Raw genomic sequence first — 19663 nt, forward strand, 5'->3', positions numbered from 1 at the left:
TAATGTATCTTTTTAGCCTAAAATAATCCAAAGATCCAGTCACTCATATACAGTATGTAGTGCATTCTTCTTCTTTTTTAATCACATGTGGTATGGAAACAAGAGCTGTCAATCACAGTCTGTTTCCCCCCTGTTTATTTTACTGCAATCAAGAAGCTTTAAATATTGAGATTTAGTTTTACCACAGTGAGCATAGGTGAGAAAAAAAACACATTCTAGGTCAAATGAATTGCAAAACATTGCCACGAATGAATGTTCACAAAAGGAAAAGAGTGTGTGAGTGTGATGTCACCTGAGTCAGCGTGGGTCGGGCCTGCAGCCAGGAAAACAGAAGCGGCGTGAAGGTGTGAACTTCCCAGGCCTCTGTAGCCCCTCCCCCTTCTCCGCTCTATAGGCCGCAGGCTCCACAACGCGTTCGCTGCTATGACACGTCTGAATATCCCACTGAACTTTCACCAGTTCTATTGTGGTTATAACACAGGCGCCAGATTTTGGATGATTATGCTGGGAGATGTAATCAGCTGAATAATGAAACCTCTGTCTAAGACGAGAAGGAGGTTGGGGGGTTGTTGAGGCAAACTGAGCTGGCATGAGCGTATCTGCAGACAAATAATGCAAAGAGTCAGATTCTGAGACTCCGCCTTTGTGGTTTTATTGTTATGCGATCTTCAGTGGTCATGTGGGGACAGAATCAGTCGTTACACAGCAAATTACAATGACAGTGCCCCCTAGTGGCTGTAGGAATGATGAAGGGAACAAAGGAGGAGGTCAGGTGATGAAGAAGGTCAGAGTATGGAGGATGGAAAGGCCAACATGACACAGTTTCCTGTCTAACCCAAACCATCATCGTTCTATAAACCTAGCCAAGTTATTTTTTGTCACAATATAATGATTAGTCGTTAATTTTACTATGATATTAGATATACCGCAACTGCCAAACTGACCCGGCTTATATTTAGGACAGGTGTTTAGGACAGGCTTATTTAATTTTGGACAAATCTTATGCTCAGCAAAGATGGAAAATATTGTCAAATCATTCTATTCTTACTGTTTAAAAGTGTAAGAATAGAAGGAAATAGACAGATCCAGAGCATGCATTAATTTAATCTAAATGATAATAATAATAAACAGCTAGAAAGTGGTCAGACGAGCGATCGTGGACTTTTGTACATTCAGAAGAACTTCACAAGAAAATAGACTTAGACCCGGCTTCTAATTGAGAATGACTTTTATTTGCTCAAACCTGTAAACCTAACCCATTTATTTGAGACTTGGCTTTTATTTGAGAATTAACGGTATTTAGATAAGTGACAAATTAAAGGGACAACGAGGAGTTTTGGAAAAGCGAAGTGTTTTCACACTACATTTATGAGCCTCCGCGCGCACCGTGAATTTCTTTGATCGGCGCAAGACAGACTCATGTTTTCATTCATCAAGAATTAAAGTCAGAGGTTGGAAGACGATCACATACCGTCGTAGTTCTGACCATAAACGGCGATTCGGCGGCGTTATTCTCATGACCCGCCGGGCAGCGTCCGCGAAACCGAAAGTAAAGAAACGCTGGTCGGCTCGCCTAGCGTTTCCACCACCACTAATAATAACAAAATAACGATAGAGACAAAACGATATATTTATCGAAAATGGGCCCATTAACAAGTGTGGGTAACGTAGATCTATTGAAGAAATGGACCATTTTGCGAAAGGATCTAGAGGTCTGATGAGGGCTACCCAACCTGTCAGTCTAAAGTCTCCAATAGGTGTTCAGTTGAGTTGAGATCTGGTAACTGCATCCAAGTCAGTGACCCCTTATGGAATGGGCCATGTCATTCAGTTTGTGTATATTATCTGTGGCACATCTCCTGCTGCTGGTAGGAGTAAGGTATCCGAGGACAGGGACAAACCATCTTCGGCTGTTTAGGTTGGACCAAACTGCATTTTATTCGACTCCTTGCTTCTTTCTCTGTGAAGAACTTCTTAACAGTAATGAAAGACCGCTTCGGGCTAACAGCTGCAGCTGTGTGCATTTGCATTGGCAGGTACTCAATGTTAAAAAGACTTGGACCACTTTCAGGGGTTAAAACACTTTGATTGGGACTCTATTAGAGATTGACCCTATGTACAGTTCTTGAAAACTTTTCTAAAACATTCACATTTCACAAATATTTCCCAGGAAAATCATTGAATTCAGAGCAAGTGATGAATATTTCTGGCTGCACTTTGTTCTAACGCCATAGCAATGAGAGCTAAGCATCAAAGAGCTGCCAGAAAATGATGTACAAAAATGCACAATCTACAAAATAACAGTTCAATGTTCTGGGTCAGGCAGATAATTGCACATAACACCACATAATATCTATATTTAGCCTTTTTTTTTTTTTTTTTTACTGTTCTTCTTGTGAAGAAAGCTACATGAACATGGATTGTCCTGATTATCACATTATTAAAGGGATAGTTCAACATTTTGGCAAATTGATCCACGAAACAGAGCCGTTTTCGAGGTAAATACTAGGGATGGGAACGACACTGGATTTGGATTGTCGATTGTCGAGGCCCATGTGTCGACTTTTTGTCGAATTGTCGGCCCTTTTTTTTTTTTTTTTTTAACATCAGCAGATATGCGGGCGGGGGGGGGGGTGCTTTTGTTGTGGTTTATTAACGCTGCTGTCGGCACAAGCGGACGAGGCAGCACACATTCGGTTTCTTTTTTTTTTCTTTTTTTCCGTGCATGTCCGCGGTCCTCTACAAAGAATGCAACCATTGCATCCACCTGTTTTGCCGATGGTTTTGCCCTTTTGCGGAGCCGGACTCGTCATCAAGCCCGGAGCCCGGACAGCTGATCTCTTGACTCTGTCGCCTGTCAGCATGCGTGCACATCGTCACATGTGAAGCAGAATGAGGGTCAAGTAGCTATCCCATTTAGAAAAAGTGGATTTGTTTCATTTAAAATATTTTATTTCATTAGGGGAAAAGTGGCACTTTCTGCTGTTTATTTGAATAGGAAATATTGAAAGACAAAATGCATTTTACACATGGAAATCCCACAAGCCCCGCCCCCTCGACATTTCGACACTCCATTTTTTTTGTCGAGGGGAGCATGTGTCGATTTTTTGTCGATTTGTCGACAAAAAGTCCCATCCCTAGTAAATACAGAGTCTGCTGGCTAAAAAACTGTCCCTGAACGCAACGCACATCAGCGGTTTTGCATGAATTTCCCTCTAAAACAACTCTGTCTTGTAACGTTCTGTTATTATCTCATAGCGTGGTGATTGTGCAGCTCACAACTTGTCCACGACAGCCTTTTGGAGTTGTTGGGTTATGTATTTGATGAGTTGGATGAGGGAACCAAGAAATTCCCTTAGCCTCCGTAGCCCCGAACAGCCTGCCGCTCCTCTCCGCCGTTCTAAAAATAGCTTGCACCGACAATTAAAGGTAACGAACCTACTGCTATGACTATAGGGATTATGGCAATGGGCCAATTTGCCAAAAATGTTGAACTATCCCTTTAATGTGAAAGCTCCAGAGGGATGTGGCCTGTGTGAGAAAACTCTGGCTGGCTCTGGAGCTTTTGTAACGGCTGGGATTCAAGCCCCCGTGACCAAGGGAGACGACCTGTGCTCTCAGCCTCCGCTACATTTCCGCACTACAAATTAGCAGCTCGCAGGCCTGCATTGTTCCCGCCCCGCTAGCCGAGCTGGGATCACATCCCAGCCACACAGCCGGGCCGGGCCGAGCCGAGCCGAGTCTCACCCGGAATTTTTTTCAACCCAGATTGACCATGGGGTGTTTCTTCTTCTTCTGAGCAGAGCTTCCATCTGCAAATCTGAGTCATTTTTCTCTGAGAGCCGCGCGCCCGCTGACTGACATCTGATCTGGCTTTTAAAGAGCGCTGCCCTCGCTGCAGACTTTTCCACGAGCTGATAGCTACTGCCGGGCTCGTTATGGAAAAATGTGAACTTTAATTCCTGGGCTGTCAAATGAAGAGCATGTGGGAGGAGCCGTCTATCACTCAAGGCTGCTTTACTGCACATTAATTTCTGTGTGTGTGTGTGTGTGTGTGTGTGTGTGTGTGTGTGTGTGTGTGTGTGTGTGTGTGTGTGTGTGTGCAGAACAGTGCCTGGGTTGTCTCCTTGTTTACAGAGAGAAGCTGTAGCCGGCTGTTGATGGAGTTAAAAAGTCAAAGTATTATGATTGACCGAATCCAAAAGAATTTGCTGAGTTTTGCAGAGTTCAGGACAGAAATATCATCTCAACAACAACATTAAATCATCTCTGTGTTTTCCATCTCATTTCGACGTGGCTGGCGCTAGAATTCATTCTGAGGCTCTGAAGGTGAATCTAGACTCAGAGACATTTTGTTTTACAGTGCGTGGTGCTCCAGGATGGGGAGGGGGGGGGGGGGGGGGGGGGGGGTCGAGTGATCTGGCTGGTTGCCACAGAGCTGTCACTGGCCTGCAAAAGCCCCCCCCCCCCCCTGTGTTTGCTCAACATTTGTCACTTACAGGCTAATTGATTGGTGTTCAGCAGCGCTGGCCACTGCAAATAATAGAACTCCCATTATGTTTGTTAATACCAGTCCCTTTGCCATCTCCACTCATACACAAACCTTTCTGTGTCCTAGTTGCACTTGCACTGTAGAGTCTATCAATCTGCAAGAGACAAATCAAGTATGAAGCAGCAAGAGGAAAATAACACTTTAAACATGCTTTTTGAAAACACAGGTTTTTGCCTTTATTGATATGGAGAACAATCCAAACCAAGAGGCCAAACAGAGCACATGTGGGAAACAATGCGTTATCTTTTAATAGGAAACTAATTGCTAAAGAAAAAGCACATTCACTCTGAAGGTATTTCAAATGACTGTTGTCTAGGCTGCTGCTGCAGGGAGAAGCCACATTACTGGTTCAAGGGAACTTTATTTAACATTATTTAAAGGTGACATCTATAGTTGATGCAGAGGAGTCCCAACATAACCTACAGAGTGGGATGACTCATTTCTAGTCACTGGTGATGGAAAGTTAAAGCAGAAGTAAGCGATATATTTGTGTTAATATAAGTCTTAAATAGTTATATCTTCCGACAGCAATCACTTACATAGAGTGTTTGGACCGAAACACGGGTCTGTCAGTCACTCTGCTCTGCTCTGAGCCGAGGAGAAAACTTTTCTCGTATCCTACAGTTTTTATCCAATGAGGAGAGAGAACGGCATGCAGGGCTGTGTGTGCAGCCAAGGGATGCGTGTGAATGTGGTGACGTAGGGACGAGGACTGTTATGGTGCGTTCAAGGCAACCCGTAACTCGTGTTTTTCCGACCTGTGAAGTCGTACCAGTTCGATCTGGTACGAGTTCACGGGTCGGAAGTTACGAGTGGCCGTTATAGTGACTTTCACAGGTAAAACAGGTCGGAAAAACACGGGTGGGTTGCCTGGAACGCTACAAAGTCGTAAGTTGTGACTTGAAGCTGTAATTTACGGTTTCAAAAGCCTGCCTGGAACGTAGCATTAGCCAAAACGACCGGATCAAAGCAGAAGTAAGCGGAATGTTTGTGTTAATATACTGTTTATCCAATGAGGAGAGAGAACGGCATAAAGGGGCAGTCCTCTCTGTGTGTGCAGCCAAGGGATGTGCGTGAATGTGGTGACGTAGGGACGAGGACGGGGACTGCTAACTCCATCTGCTGACAAGAAGTTAGCCAAAACCACCGGATCGCTTACTTCTGCTTTAAGGTCGCAGGAGAGAGTTTTTTTTAACATATTTGTTAGCCTTTTGAGCACCTCCTGACCCCCACCCCCCACCTCCACCTCCACCCATGGCATCTATAGCCTATGTAGCTCAGGCATTTGGTTGAACTGTTGACAAGGTTGACAAGTAAAATGTGTTTAGCTGGTGTAGATGCAGTTGTCACCACTTTATGTAATAAGTGGCTGAATCCACTGCTTCCTATTTGCCAATGTGTGTGTAATTGTCTGTGCAAGCTGTTTTTAGGTCGGCGGAGCAGAGCCGCGAGCTGCTCAGAGTTACGCTACGGAGGCTAATGGAATTTCTTGGTTTCCCTCATCAAACTCATCAAATACACAATCCAACAACTCCAAAACGCTCTGGTGGACAAGTGGCAATGGGCCAATTTGCCAAAATGTTGAACTATCCCTTCAAAATGTCCTCTTATTCCCTCCAGTGGTTATTCTTTGTAAGATTGGACCACATAAGTCGGAGGGCCCTGAAAACCAGAGACTAGATTCTCCTCCTCTGCTCCTCCTTTAGTCTGCGCCACAGCGACAAACACCTGACCTGTTTAACGGAGACGGAGAGAAAAGGGAGAGAAAGGCAGAGCGGGCCATCTCGTGGGAAAGAAGGGATGGCGAGGGAGAGATGGCGCAGGTGGGAGGGCGAGAGGGAAGAAGTGGCAGACAATTACTAGGCCATTGTCTGCCTGGCGTCTGCACCTCCGTCATCAATCAGCCACTCTCCTCACTGGCTAGCAACAGACAGACACACACACACACGTACCTAAATTCACACACTCACACTCCAACACAGATTCCCTCCCTCTCCCATCTCCCTGTCTGCCTCCTCCGTGCTCGGTCTCGGCGGAGCAGGTCGGCTTCATTGAGGCTCAGGTTTTATATATAGACACGGTGACCTCATGGCAGCATCTCCAGCCTGCTCTCCTGTCAGTCTCTGACACATGATGTCTGCCGCTGTGGGGTGGAAATGTCACTCAGGGAAATAAGCTCATAGGAATTCATCACAGGCTTCAGCTGTAAGCCGCCACCTCTGATGTGTGTAGTGTCGCGCACAGAGAGCTTTATAATAACACACACACTCTTGTTTCTGTGACGTGACAGATTCAAGAATGAAAATGAGCGGCCTCGCCTTGATAATAAGGCGTTGGCTTTGTGGCTTTGTCATCCTGGTATAGCCGAGCTAATGGAACGTGACAAGCTATAGTTAAGAAAAATAATAACATTTAGATAATTTCTGGTTTTGCCCTGTCATCCAAGCTCATGAATAAGCACACACGGTTGTTATTTTAGGACGCAGCTACTGTAAGTGGAAATAGTTGGGTGAAGACATACGGTTGTCTGCTCTCTTGCTTATATATTTTTATGGGACTGTCAGTCAGATGAAAACCACTGATTTTGCGTGGAAGAGATTTCAATTTTGAAAAGAAGAAAATGTGAAAGAAACAGAACAAGGTCTCAGAATTCAAGCAATAACCTCATTCTCTGTCATTACTCAGTTTTTTGTCAGACAATAAAATTATGTGCATTATGTAGCTAGTCCTACAAAAATAATAATAGTAAATGAATAAATGATATAGAGCTAGTTGTTACTGTCTTCAACAGTTAGTTTTTATTGTTGTGTGTTGTCAGGTGTAACACAGTGAGGCTATCGGCTGCCTGCAGACAGGGTTGATGTAGCAGACAGAGCTGGGTGATATAACTGTTACGGACCTGCATGAAAAGAAATGAAAGCAGCATGCTCCGCTCTCCCTTTTCCTTGCTCTCCTCCTCCTCCTCCCCTCTGCCCTTCGGAATATCCGTCCGGTTAGGGGGCGCTGGGCCGTCAGCGAAGGCGCCTAATTCACTTGATGAGATGTGGAGCATAAACATTTCTCCTGGCAATTATAAAACGTGGGCCAATGCGAGCGGAAGCAGCTGCTAGTCCGAAAGCTGTCGGGGCACCGCTGTCAGATGTCAACAACAGCTCGGGGGCAGGAAGTGGCACCGTTTGGGGCCAAGTAAGACCCTACGAGGCAACCCTCCTCCTACCTCCACCAGCCTCTCCCACCTCCCTCTAATCTCTGTCACTCACACCTATGCACACTTCAAACCCTCTCCCCACTCTCTCCATCATGTCGACATACACCACCACCAAACACTGTTCTCCTTGATTTCCAGCAGAGTCCAGAGTCCCTGCACTGAAGGAGAATATGAGCTTATGATGTCACTCTTGGCCACTGACAGTAAACCATTGAATAATCAGATTCCTTTTACTTTCACACTGGTACATAGACATATGCTATTAAAGGGATAGTTCAACATTTTGGCAAATTGGCCCATCGTCATAATCCCTATAGTTTTAGGAGTAGGTTTGTTACCTTTACAATAATTGTTGGTGCAAGCTATTTTTAGAACGGCGGAGCAGAGCCGCGAGCTGCTCAGAGCTACGCTATGGAGGCTAATGGGATTTCTTGGTTTCCCTCATCAAACTTATCAAATAGGTACACAATCCAACAAATCCAAAACGCTCTGGTGGACAAGTTGTGACCTGCACATTCACCACGCTATGAGATAATAACAAACGTTAAAGTAAATTTATGCAAAACCGCTGATGTGCATTCCCGTTGGAGGCAGTTTTTCTGCAAGCAATCTCTGCATTTGCCTCGAAAACAACTCTGTCTGGTAACGTTCTGTTATTATCTCAAAATGTGGTGAATGTGCAGCTCACAACTTGTCCACGAGAGCGTTTCGGAGTTGTTGGATTGTGTATTTGATAAGTTTGATGAGGGAAACCAAGAAATTAGCCTCCATAGCGTAGCTCTGAGCAGCTCGCGGCTCTACTCCACCATTCTAAAAATAGCTTGCACCGACAATTAAAGGTAACAAACCTACTCCTAAAACTATAGGGATTATGGCAATGAGCCAATTAGCCACAATATTGAACTATCCCTTTAACCAATTAGACTAGTTAATAGGGTCATTGCTATTCTGCCCTGCTAAGCCAGACCGCAGTAACTACTGAAAATTCCAAATTGAGTTTTTTGTAAAATTGAACTTGTCAATAAATGTTTTATCTTGTGTAAAATTTTCAGCGGTCAATTTTGCTCAGTTTTAGAGATATGAGGTATGAAAAATTCCAGTAACTACAAAATCACTCTTGAAACTGAGCCAAACCGCAGTAACTACAGTTACTGCACTCTGTATCTGTTTCCCTGTACAAAATCACGCTCAAAACTGAGCCAAACCGCAGTAACTGCGCAGTTACTGCACTCTGCCTCTTTTTCCCTGTACCTCAGCTGCAGTTACTGCGCTCTATTACACACTGCTAGCCAGTTACGGTAGCTAGCTAACATTAGCTTCGGCAGGTTAGCACAAGCACATAAAACTTTAGCTAAACACTGGACATTAAATGTTAGCTCACTAAAGTTTGTACTGTCAAATTATTAATCATTTTTGAGGTGGTCATAGTTAGTAATTAAGTAATGAAAGCTGGAAGAAAACAACAACATTGTAGTTAGGCCTACTGCACTTTGCCTCAGCATTACCTGTCTATCTGTGTAAGGAAACCTGGCACCAGAGCGCAGTATCTGCTTTTTAGGGGTAAAATGTAAAATATGTGGTCATATATTTAATTGCATGAATATTACTTCATGAAAACCTGTCAAATCTGTGTATTTTCACTAATCTACCTACAACACATTTGGAAGGCAAATCAAAAAACTTTAAAGCCATTTTTCTCAGTTTCACTGTTCGCGTAGTTACTGCGGTCTGGCTATTCAAATTAAATATCTTATAGTTGTATTGATAAGACCATATTCCATGATGCATAGCTTCAGCTTTGCAAGACATGATGCCATCTTTAAAGTTGAACACTGTATGTGAGCTGTGTGCATTTCTCTGTGGACTGGGCTTTCACGATATTAATATAGAACCTACCTGCTTTATAATTAAAAAATAACATGGAAAAATGTATGCAATATGGGACCTTTAGGGTGCACACCACATAACTGCAATAATTCATTGCAGAGAGGTGTCACGTCCCTCTTTCCCCAACCACATTTCCTGTGTATCTCTGCTGCAGCTATCACATAAAGGCAAAAAAAAAACTTTAAAAACACCAGCTTAGTATATGGAAGGCAAAAACAGAGAGAAGAAAATATGTGTAGTGTGAATGTAGACTCAGTCTGGCTGTTTGAAGTAATTCAGCCACCAATTAATCACCTGCTGCTTTTCAGTCACCCTCAGTGAAGCTCTGTGCCCCCACCCCCCCCTCGCGCTCCTTTACTTCTAGTCTTTACCTTCTCCCTTCATCTCTGAAAGATGAAAAGCAGAGCACATAGGAGGTGCCACATCTTGCTGAACCGCGCCATCTGAGCTGGCAGCACAGCGAAGTGTCCAAACAACCTTTCCCCAAACACTCGCCCTTTCCAGCTCGCCCTTAATTGGTTGCAAATGCCTTTTAGGATGAGCCAGTGATGGCTGCGGGGAGTTTATATACACAAGGCTCGTGCTCTTTAAAGCACAATTCCATCATGATTGATTTTTTCTTTCTGTCATCTGTTATGTTTTCCTTCCTTTAAAGTGAACTCTGGCTGTTGTCACACACATGCAGCTCATTTAAAGCTGTTTGGTCACTTTTTTTTGAAGAAGGCTCGGGTTCCCTCTTTCGTATTAGAGAACTGAATGTAATAGGACAAAATATTTATCTTCTCATCTAATCCCAATCACGCTGGACTGGCCCGTTGAGACAGGACTCCTTTGTCAGAAATCAAACAAACAAGACTTAAAATGCACTGATGTGTGTTGGCCTGCATAATTGGCTTCCGGTAAACATGTCAGTGGTGCTTCATGGTGAGGAATGTGGCATTGATTTGACTTTCGTCGTAACGGTTTCTAACAAAGTGAAACGTCTCAGATGAGGATCTTTTCATGTTTATATCCGCCTTCTTTTTTGACTCTTCAAAGAGATCACACTCAAGCCAGAATCACCATGTTAATCACTGAAAAGGAAGTGTTTTGTGGGCAAAGGGCCTCTGTGAAGGTATGTGTTCGAGTGTGCACGTGTGTTGGTTTATTTTGTATATTTTAAAATCCCAACATCTGCATGTGTGTGTGGGTATGTTCCCAGTGTAGGTCTGGGCTATATGCAGGATGAGGAGGCTGAGGGCCCTAGTGTGTGTGTGTATCATCCATCGTCATTGCTGTGTGCCAGCATCTCACTCCTGCTTGGAGCGATCAGTCTCCACCCATCAATCAAATAACTTGTGTCACTGAGATTATTTCAGCTACTTCCTGAGGAACTGTGTGATCCAAACAAAGAAAGTGTGGGCTCATATACAGTCGACCACTGCCACATTGTTGAAGTTTCATCACACCATCATGATTAACTAATAATTATGTCTATGTAGTTTTAATTGCATTTGAAGAGGCTTTAGTTGAAACTCAGTGATGTTGTATCGCACAGAAATTGTACAACAGTGGTCAGTGTTGGTGACACCATTGTATCTTGCATAAAATACTGAAACACACTGCTCATTATGATCGTATTGTGTTCTTGGCTTATTGCTGAGAAAGTAACCATGTAGCACCTTGTGCTTCATTTAACTGGCTTAAAGGGATACTTCAACATTTTTGGCAAATTGGCCCATTGCCATAATCCCTATATAGTCTTAGGTTCGTTACCCTTAATTGTCGGTGCAAGATATTTTTAGAACGGCAGAGCAGAGCCGTGAGTTGCTCAGAGCTACGCTACGAAGGCTAATGGGATTTCTTGGTTTCCCTCAACAAACTCATCAAATACACAATCCAACAACTCCAAAACGCTCTGGTGGACAAGTTGTGACCTGCACATTCACCACGCTATGAGATAATAATGGAACGTTACGAGGTAAATTCATGCAAAACCGCTGATGCACGTTCCCGTCGGGGGCAGTCACTGCACTGCATTTGCCTTGAAAACAACTCAGTCTCGTTATAAGTTCCGTTATTATCATAGCGTGGTGAATGTGCAGGTAACAACTTGTCCACAAGAGCGTTTTGGAGTTGTTGGATTGTGTATTTGATGAGTTTGATGAGGGAAGCAAAGAAATCCCATAGACTTCGTGGCGTAGCTCTGAGCAGCTCGCGGCTCTGCTCCGTCGTTCTAAAAATAGCTTGCACCGACAATTAAAGGTAACAAACCTACTGCTATGACTATAGGGATTATGGCAATGGGCCAATTTGCCAAAATGTTGAACTGTCCTTTTAAATAAACCATTAAGATATCCATCATGCAGTTGCTGTGACTTGAAATTGTACTGTGGGAAAACAAATAAAATATCAATTTTTAGTGAGTGTTTCATGTCTAGTGTAATCTTGCAGATAAAAAAAAAATCTTCAGGTGTTCAAGTTTTTCTCATTACATATTTGCTGTTGCACATTAGACATTGGCACCATCTAGAAGCTATTCTCTGCCCCGGGTCTCACAGTTGTGCACCAGACTAATCCCCCAATATGTTGACTTGTTGCTATTCCAGAATTAAAACCAGCAGAAAAGCAGTCTGCTATGAGCAAGACTATGAAGCCCAGTAAACTCTGAAATAAAGTAAACAGGGCAGGCTCACGTCGCTCTTCCACGGAACCCCGTGCTATGAGGTGATACATTTTTTCTATTATTTAGAAGACTGACGTAGGCCTGGCCTGTTTATTTTATTTTGAGGTTTAATACCTACCAGTCCAACTCTGTGACATAAGCAGTAGCATGACTGCAAGTCATATCCTACTGCTACTCTGTTGTTTTCAATTAAGCTTAGAACCCTAACCATTATCAGTTGTAGCATTAAAGGGAAAGTTCAGCATTTTGGCAAATAATCCCTGTAGTCACAGGGGTGTGCTCATTACTTTTGATTATTGTTAATGTTGTTTTGAGATCCGCGTAGCAGAGACACAATTTGCTCAGTGAACACAATGGAGGTGAACTGTCCCTCATCAAACTCATTAAACACAATCCAGCAAATTCAAAACGCTCTCGTGGAGAAGTTGTGACCCGCACATTCGCCACCTTATGAAATAATCATGTAGGCCTATATTTAGGCTATGTAACATTACGACAGCAAATTCTCAGAATTACTTGCGCTTTTGAAATCACTCCACCCAGCAGCTGTGTCTGGAATGTAGTTCCGGCTCTGCATTTGCCTTGAAAACAACTCTGTCTTGTAGGTAATGTTACATGATTATTTCAAAGCATGGTAAATGTGCAGGTCACATTAATTTGCCTATGATACAACTGCCTTCATCTGGTCTGTAATTTTTTATAATAGGCTACATGCATGGATGTATCCATTGGCCACATAACATGTCACTCCGTGGTCTGGAGCAATGCCCCGCCCACAGCGCCTTCTGATTGGTTATACCGTGCAATGCCTTGTAGCCTACTCTGCTTGCTCGTAAGTCAGGCAGGTGCGATAGACAGGCAGAGAGACAGTCAGCGTTGGTGTGGTTCCTGTATCACAGGTAAGACAGGAAACACGACTATAGTTGTTATAACACCAATATCCTCCACATTGTTGCGACAAAAACACCTCACTTTGATGAAAAAATGAATGTGTTTGCAACGGAGCGCAGGAGAGAGAACGTAGCTAGCGCTAACTGCTAAGCTAAATTAGCTAGCAAATATGAACAGCACAACTGTTATAGTTTGTGAAATCTGCTAAAAGGAGCAGAGAACAGAGCTCCAGTGCTAGAGCAGAACTAAAGTAAGTTTAAATGTATACTAGTATGCACTTAGACATTGTGACTAACACAATAAATGTTATTATGGTAGTTTGTTCAGATTCAACATTCAAACACTGGTAGGAGCCTAACTAAAGATGAGGCGCTAACTGTTACTACAGTAAAATTATTGTGTAAAATCTTTTCTGATAAAACTATAAAGTCAGTTCAATTGACTTTAGTATTTTTATTTTTTATTTTTTTACATTTTGATAGGGGGAAGAAGTAAAACATGTTATATGGAGATAATAACAACAGGATAAGTTTTGAATTAACGAGCATCCCCAGGCTCCCAGGTGTGTCTACCAGGTGTTAGCAGCACCTAATCAACCAATGAAGCCAGTCAGGCTCATTGCAGTAATATAAGTGCATTATTAAAACATTCATACTAGTTGGCAATTTATTAGGAACACCTGGTTAAACTGATTCAGTGTAATACACACTAATGTACAGTAAATCCCTATATTATCCAATCTGTAATGACAAACCACAGTTGTCGATTCTTCTGTTTGCTCGTTTTGGAGGCTGTAGTGTTGTAGCCAGGCTAGCGCCGCCTACTGGTTCCGGCAAATTTCATTTGCCTCAAACATGTAGTCAGGACACTAGCAATGCGTTTCGGTTTGCTCCGTCCGCCAGAGCGGACGGACCAATCAGCGAACAGACGGGTAAGTGAAGGCGATGACGTTGAACTCAAGCGCTCAAGATTAACCTATGAGCTTAACCGGTGTATAGCACACGTGACCACCAAGCAGCAGCGATTAGTTGAAGCAAATGTAAGCAACCGCCTCCCGGAAGCAAACGAATCCCTATGGCTCGTGTTCAGACCGCTATATGAAATGTAATGAAGTAAGCGGCTGATGCATCAGGCTAGTAGTGTTGAGCTGTGGCACATAAGAGTAGGCATAATACAGAGGTGCTTCTGCTATTTAGCCTATAATCATATCAATAGGGTTGACAAAATATTATTGGAAACAGATATTTTCCTGTTAAAAGGGTTTTTCCTCCATCGATGTGAGGGTCTAAGGGCAGAGGATGTTGTTATGATGCCATCTAAAGCCCTCTGAGACAAACTGTTTGTAAAAATTTGGATAAAATTGCCTTGCCTAATTGATTACTGAAAAGGCAAAGGCAAATATATTCCACCCTCTTCATTTCTTATTGTATTAACAATGTATTGCCTGGCCTGATTAGTCCCCTTGGTTACTAATGATTGTCATTGGGCCCCCAAAAGCCTTTCAGTTGATGATCAGTTGAGATTTTTAGATAGACTGTGGAGGAGACACGCACATCAGGCAGGCCCGGTTGGGATGGGTGCTGGATAAAAAAGAGATACTAGAAAAAATGTAAAAAATCCGCACACCATAAAAAGCTCCCTTGAACAGAGATTTTATTGGCAAAGTGACGTTTCGAGCACACCACTCTTTTTCAAACTGCTGTGTTGGCCAGTTGAAATTTTTAAACATTCGTGGACATGTGGATGTCCCTTCTTCTGTCACAGTTTAGGGATTTTTTAAACGGGTTACACTCTACATTTTAATCTTGTTGTTTATCAGTTAATGGTTGTTGTCTATTAAGTAGATAGTCAGGTTTGAGTAGGCTACTAATGCTGTAAAAGAATATACTTTGTCAAACTGAGCTGTTCAGTTAGCTGGTGTAGTGGTGTTCATGATATAAATTAAGTATGTTTGTTATCACACCTGCAAAGGGAGGTGAGGGGGCTCTTATCAGTGACGTGACGTCTGTCTCAGAATATCCTGCGGTCACTTATGAGCCGTCAGACTGTGGGACACACTGAAAGACAGGTAGACAGACAGGCAGATAAGCTGGCAGGTATGTAATAGGAACGCTGACAGACAGCAGCCACGCTGTGGAACTGCCGAGGAGACAGAAGGAGACCGTGAGGGATGAGCTGCTGGACGGGTTGGGCAGACTTTTGTGACTTTGCATTTATCAAACTGACATGGTATTTGGCATGAAAAAGAGACAGACAGACTGAGATGGTCCATGGTCAGGTCCAGAGGAACGTCTGGATCCGACAGGGCGAATACCTGCACTGTGTCGTTCTCAGTATAGAGCGAGGAGGAGGAGGAGGAGGAGGAGGAGGAGGATGTGGGCTGGGGTCTTCCTCACTGCCTGGCAGATCTCCTGCTGTTCACACGGAGGGGAGGACTGTTTATTTAAGTGGCTCTGCATGGCAACCACTTACGATTGGCTCCTGTGAAAGCCTCCACTGGCTCAGCATGGAGATGGGGGTTGTTGGGGGGAGAACATCCATAGACGAATAAACACCAGCTGACACTCTCATCTCTTCTTCCTTTACCTTCCATCCACACTGCCCCTCCTCACCCTTTCCTTCCTGCATCGATACATGCAGTGTTATTGTATTATCTAAAAAATTAAAAGTTCAAAAAGTCCATCAGTTTTAAACAAGTTCCATCATCATCATCATCCTCTGTTTGGATGCAGCCACCTCTTGCCTCATAATCTATTTCTGTATTTTTGTCATCCCTCTCTCCTATTCCTACGAACATCCTCTCATAATACTGTCACCGGCCGCTTTTATTTAGCAGCTCTGACTGATGTCCAGACGTGAGTAATGTCTGTAGTCTTGAAAACTCCATCTGTATCACACACAGCCACCAGGGGCAGGTGATAGCCAGTGAAAGATCCTCTTACTTCTCATGGTTGATTAGATTTCCACATCACCCCAGAAAACAACATTACTGATCAGAGAGCTGGCAAATGCAGAACCATGGAAAATAATTGATTACTGAAAAGGCAAAGGCAAATATAATCCACCCTCTTCATTTCTTATTGTGTTAACACTGTATTGAATTGTAGTTTCAATCAGGAGTGCTTATTGATTGATTCTGCATTTCTGTCCAAAAAAATAACCTTTACACTTATAAACTTCCAGTTCCACCAAAGATGCCTGAAATATATCTATGAAAAAAATCCAGTGTCCAGTGATTGATTGGAAGGGCTGTGTAACATTGCACACCGCTGACAAGGAAACACACAGTAAATCAGAGACTTTGACCAAACCAGTTGCAGTTTTATGTTTGCGATGATGGATGATCTCACTCTGCAAGTGCACGATCTGCCAAGGAATGGATGCCAGCAAATGGCCTCAGAGAGAGGAAAATATGCCTCTGTAACTGTTCTGACAGTGCACAGACAACAGCAATATAAAATAACTGGATACTGACAATGAAAGAAACAAACTAAAAAGCAAAAAATCTTTCTCTTTTAGACATGGATGAATGTGAGAACGACTACAACGGGGGCTGTGTCCATGAATGCATCAACATACCAGGAAACTACAGGTGCACCTGCTATGATGGCTTCATGCTGGCCCATGATGGACACAACTGTCTAGGTAAGAACACACTTTGTTTGTTTCCTTCAGTGTGTGGGTTTGTGATAATATGGATCCCTCATTCTCTTTACCTGTCATGCCTTGTTTTGTTGTTATTTCTGTGTCCTCATGGCAAAATGTGATCCTGGAGACGCCTTCTGTAGTTAGTGGACCGACCGATAGTGGTACATCTGTGCAAATTGTTCTCATGAAACTTTACAGATGTGGATCAAAATGAAAAATAGGATGCTGACATGCATCACGAAATGGCCTTTAATTTACTGCTGAACTTGGCAAATGATAAAATACTTGAGAGAAACTTGTGCTCAGTCAGGTTGGAATACAAATGTGTGTGCCATATTAAAAAAAAAGAACACTTTACATTGTTTTTCAGTAGCAATTTCAGCAGCATAGCTTCATTAGACAAATCACTTTTTGTCTGAATTATGTCATTGCCACTTTAGATCTATGTATGCGGTTCCCACATTGGCAATCTAAATAGATATTGTGAACTTTGGATCCTCATATTTTAAATGCACTTTTGCATCTGTCTGCATTTGTTTAAAGGGATAGTTCAACAATTTGGCAAATTGGCCCATTGCCATAATCGCTATAGTCATAGCAGTAGGTCCATTACCTTTAATTGTCGGTGCAAGCTATTTTTAGAACGGCGGAGCAGAGCCGTGAGCTGCTCAGGGCTATGCTATGGAGGTTAAGGGAATTTCTTGGTTTCCCTCATCAAACTCATCAAATACACAACCCAACAACTCAAAAACGCTGTCGTGGGCAAGTTGTGAGCTGCACATTCACCACGCTATGAAATAATAATGGAACGTTACGAAACTGAGTTGTTTTAGAGGTAAATTCATGCAAAACCGCTGATGCGCGTTGCGTTCAGGGACAGTTTTTCAGCAAGCAGACTCTGTATTTACCCTGTATTTACCTCGAAAACAGCTCCGTTTCGTAACGTTCCATTATTATCTCATAGAGTGGTGAATGTGCAGGTCACAACTTGTCCACTAGAGCGTTTTGGAGTTTTGGGATTTGGGGATTTTGTATTGGATTAGTTTAATGAGGGAAACCAAGAAATTCCTTTAGCCTCCATAGCGTAACTCTGAGCAGCCTGCTGCTCCGCTCCGCCGTTCTAAAAATAGCTTGCACCGGCAAATAAAGTTAATGAACTCAAATCGTCAAATCATTGCAGGTGTCTAAATGCAGGTAAACCTGCTAAAGAAAACATGATTGACTCCCCTCCCATTGCCAGTGAATTAGGTTGAGTTTTTTTCTGATAAGCAATAGGCACCACACAACAGGGTTAGTATTCCTGCATGGAGCCAGTGACACTGTCACAGCAGTTATTTCAGTCTCTTCAGGTCAACAACGACTGAGTGATGCTCGGGTGCTGCTGGAACAGAGATACATGGAATCTGTGTTACTAACAGGCAACATGCATCATAGCAACACGCTGGAAAAGGAAACAATGTTTCCATCACTTCTGATCGTAGCTGGACTTGATAAATACCCATGACTACTGCAGAGTCATTTGACCTGGGAATGAATGCTGATTGTACCCTTCCCCACTGAAGACAAAAGCCAGATGTTAGAGGGTGTTAGTGGGTTTTTGGCCAGTATGAAAGGAGCTCAAGTGTTCATCAATGTTCATCTGTGCTTGGTGTGTGCTGGTGAGTGTTTGGGTTTGTGTCTATACATCCATATAATTCACCATATGAATAGATATGTCTGTCTGTCTGTGGTTAAGAGAGTGTGCTTGTGCATGTGTCCCTGTATCTCTTAACCCTGTAAAACCCAAATATAGAAAAACGCAAAAAAAAAAAAATTCAACCATTCAGATGTTGTTGTAGGAGGCCATTGGGGCTGAAAATGGAGTGTTTTCAAAAATTTTATGTTTTAGTAAGGTTTTACGGAAATGTTGTAATATTGCAACGTTGGGCTTAATGGGGAGCAGAATCTCCTGTATTTCCACTCATTGTCTGAACAGCAATACAGAACTAAGGATTCAGTTGCAGGGTTTTGCTTTTCCCAAGCCAGTATATAACATGAATAATAACCTCAGTCATGTTGTTATGAAGAGTCATTTATTCCAACAAGAAGAACTTTTACATTTATTTATATTATTTACAGTGATAGTCCCAGAAGCAGTTCTTGTCCTCTGAAAAACAGAGGCAGACATCCAACCCAGTCTCACAGCATCACACTTGCTTTGGGTATTAGTTTACCTTTTTGAATGATGTACTCATTCGTATTTGTTGCCAGAGCTTCAACCATGTCTTCTGACACAAACTTTTGAAAGTAGTTGCAGTGGTGTGAGGAGGGAGTTGACATCATCAGTGAGAGCTGGACCAGAAAAATCAGTATTGGTTTGATAAAATCTTTTTTTTTTGCCAGCGACATCTGTCACGGGGCATGATGTGTTTGTTTGATTGGGGCTCAATGTCCACATTGGCTGGGCAATCAGTAGGTTCTTGGTTTTCTTTGTCCACACAGGCATCACTATCGGATTCTTCGTCACTTGCATCAGTGTCGTCGAAATCCATGTCCACATGTCCCATGTCCTCTCTCCGTTTTGGACGATGGCAATTACATCCTGCACACTGTACCGATGATCTTGCCTTGCTGGTGGCATTCTGAAATGGAAAAAATAAAATTGAAACAAATGTATATACAAATAGCACACATGCTTACTAGATTCTAGATGGCCAACAGGAAAGATGGGGTGGTGGGGAGACTGATTTCATTATGAAGTGTTTACACTTTGCACTGAAGTAGCCTGTTCACACATTTCCCTGGTCACACAATACTGACCTATTGACCTATT

The 19663-nt window shown here is 42.9% G+C and overlaps 2 protein-coding genes across 3 annotated transcripts in view; both read left to right on the forward strand.

The window, feature by feature from the left end:
- The window catches only part of mpped1 (metallophosphoesterase domain containing 1), a gene marked incomplete at both ends in the record, with an annotated part of 263390 nt that overhangs the window by 42087 nt on the left and 201640 nt on the right, over positions 1-19663 (forward strand). The window lies entirely within an intron of this gene.
- The window catches only part of scube1 (signal peptide, CUB domain, EGF-like 1), a gene marked incomplete at its 5' end in the record, with an annotated part of 114014 nt that overhangs the window by 7509 nt on the left and 86842 nt on the right, over positions 1-19663 (forward strand). Inside the window, 2 exons of one of the 2 annotated variants that reach the window (XM_083999784.1) lie at positions 13182-13211; positions 16723-16848. In XM_083999784.1, coding sequence (XP_083855910.1) covers positions 16725-16848 — 124 coding nt within the window. Of the gene's footprint in view, positions 1-13181; positions 13212-16722; positions 16849-19663 lie in introns of those variants that run through there. The other variant, XM_083999783.1, reaches the window with a different exon arrangement.

Source organism: Trachurus trachurus (genome assembly GCF_905171665.1).
Source record: "Trachurus trachurus genome assembly, chromosome: 23".
In the NCBI taxonomy this organism is placed as follows: Eukaryota; Metazoa; Chordata; class Actinopteri; order Carangiformes; family Carangidae; genus Trachurus; species Trachurus trachurus.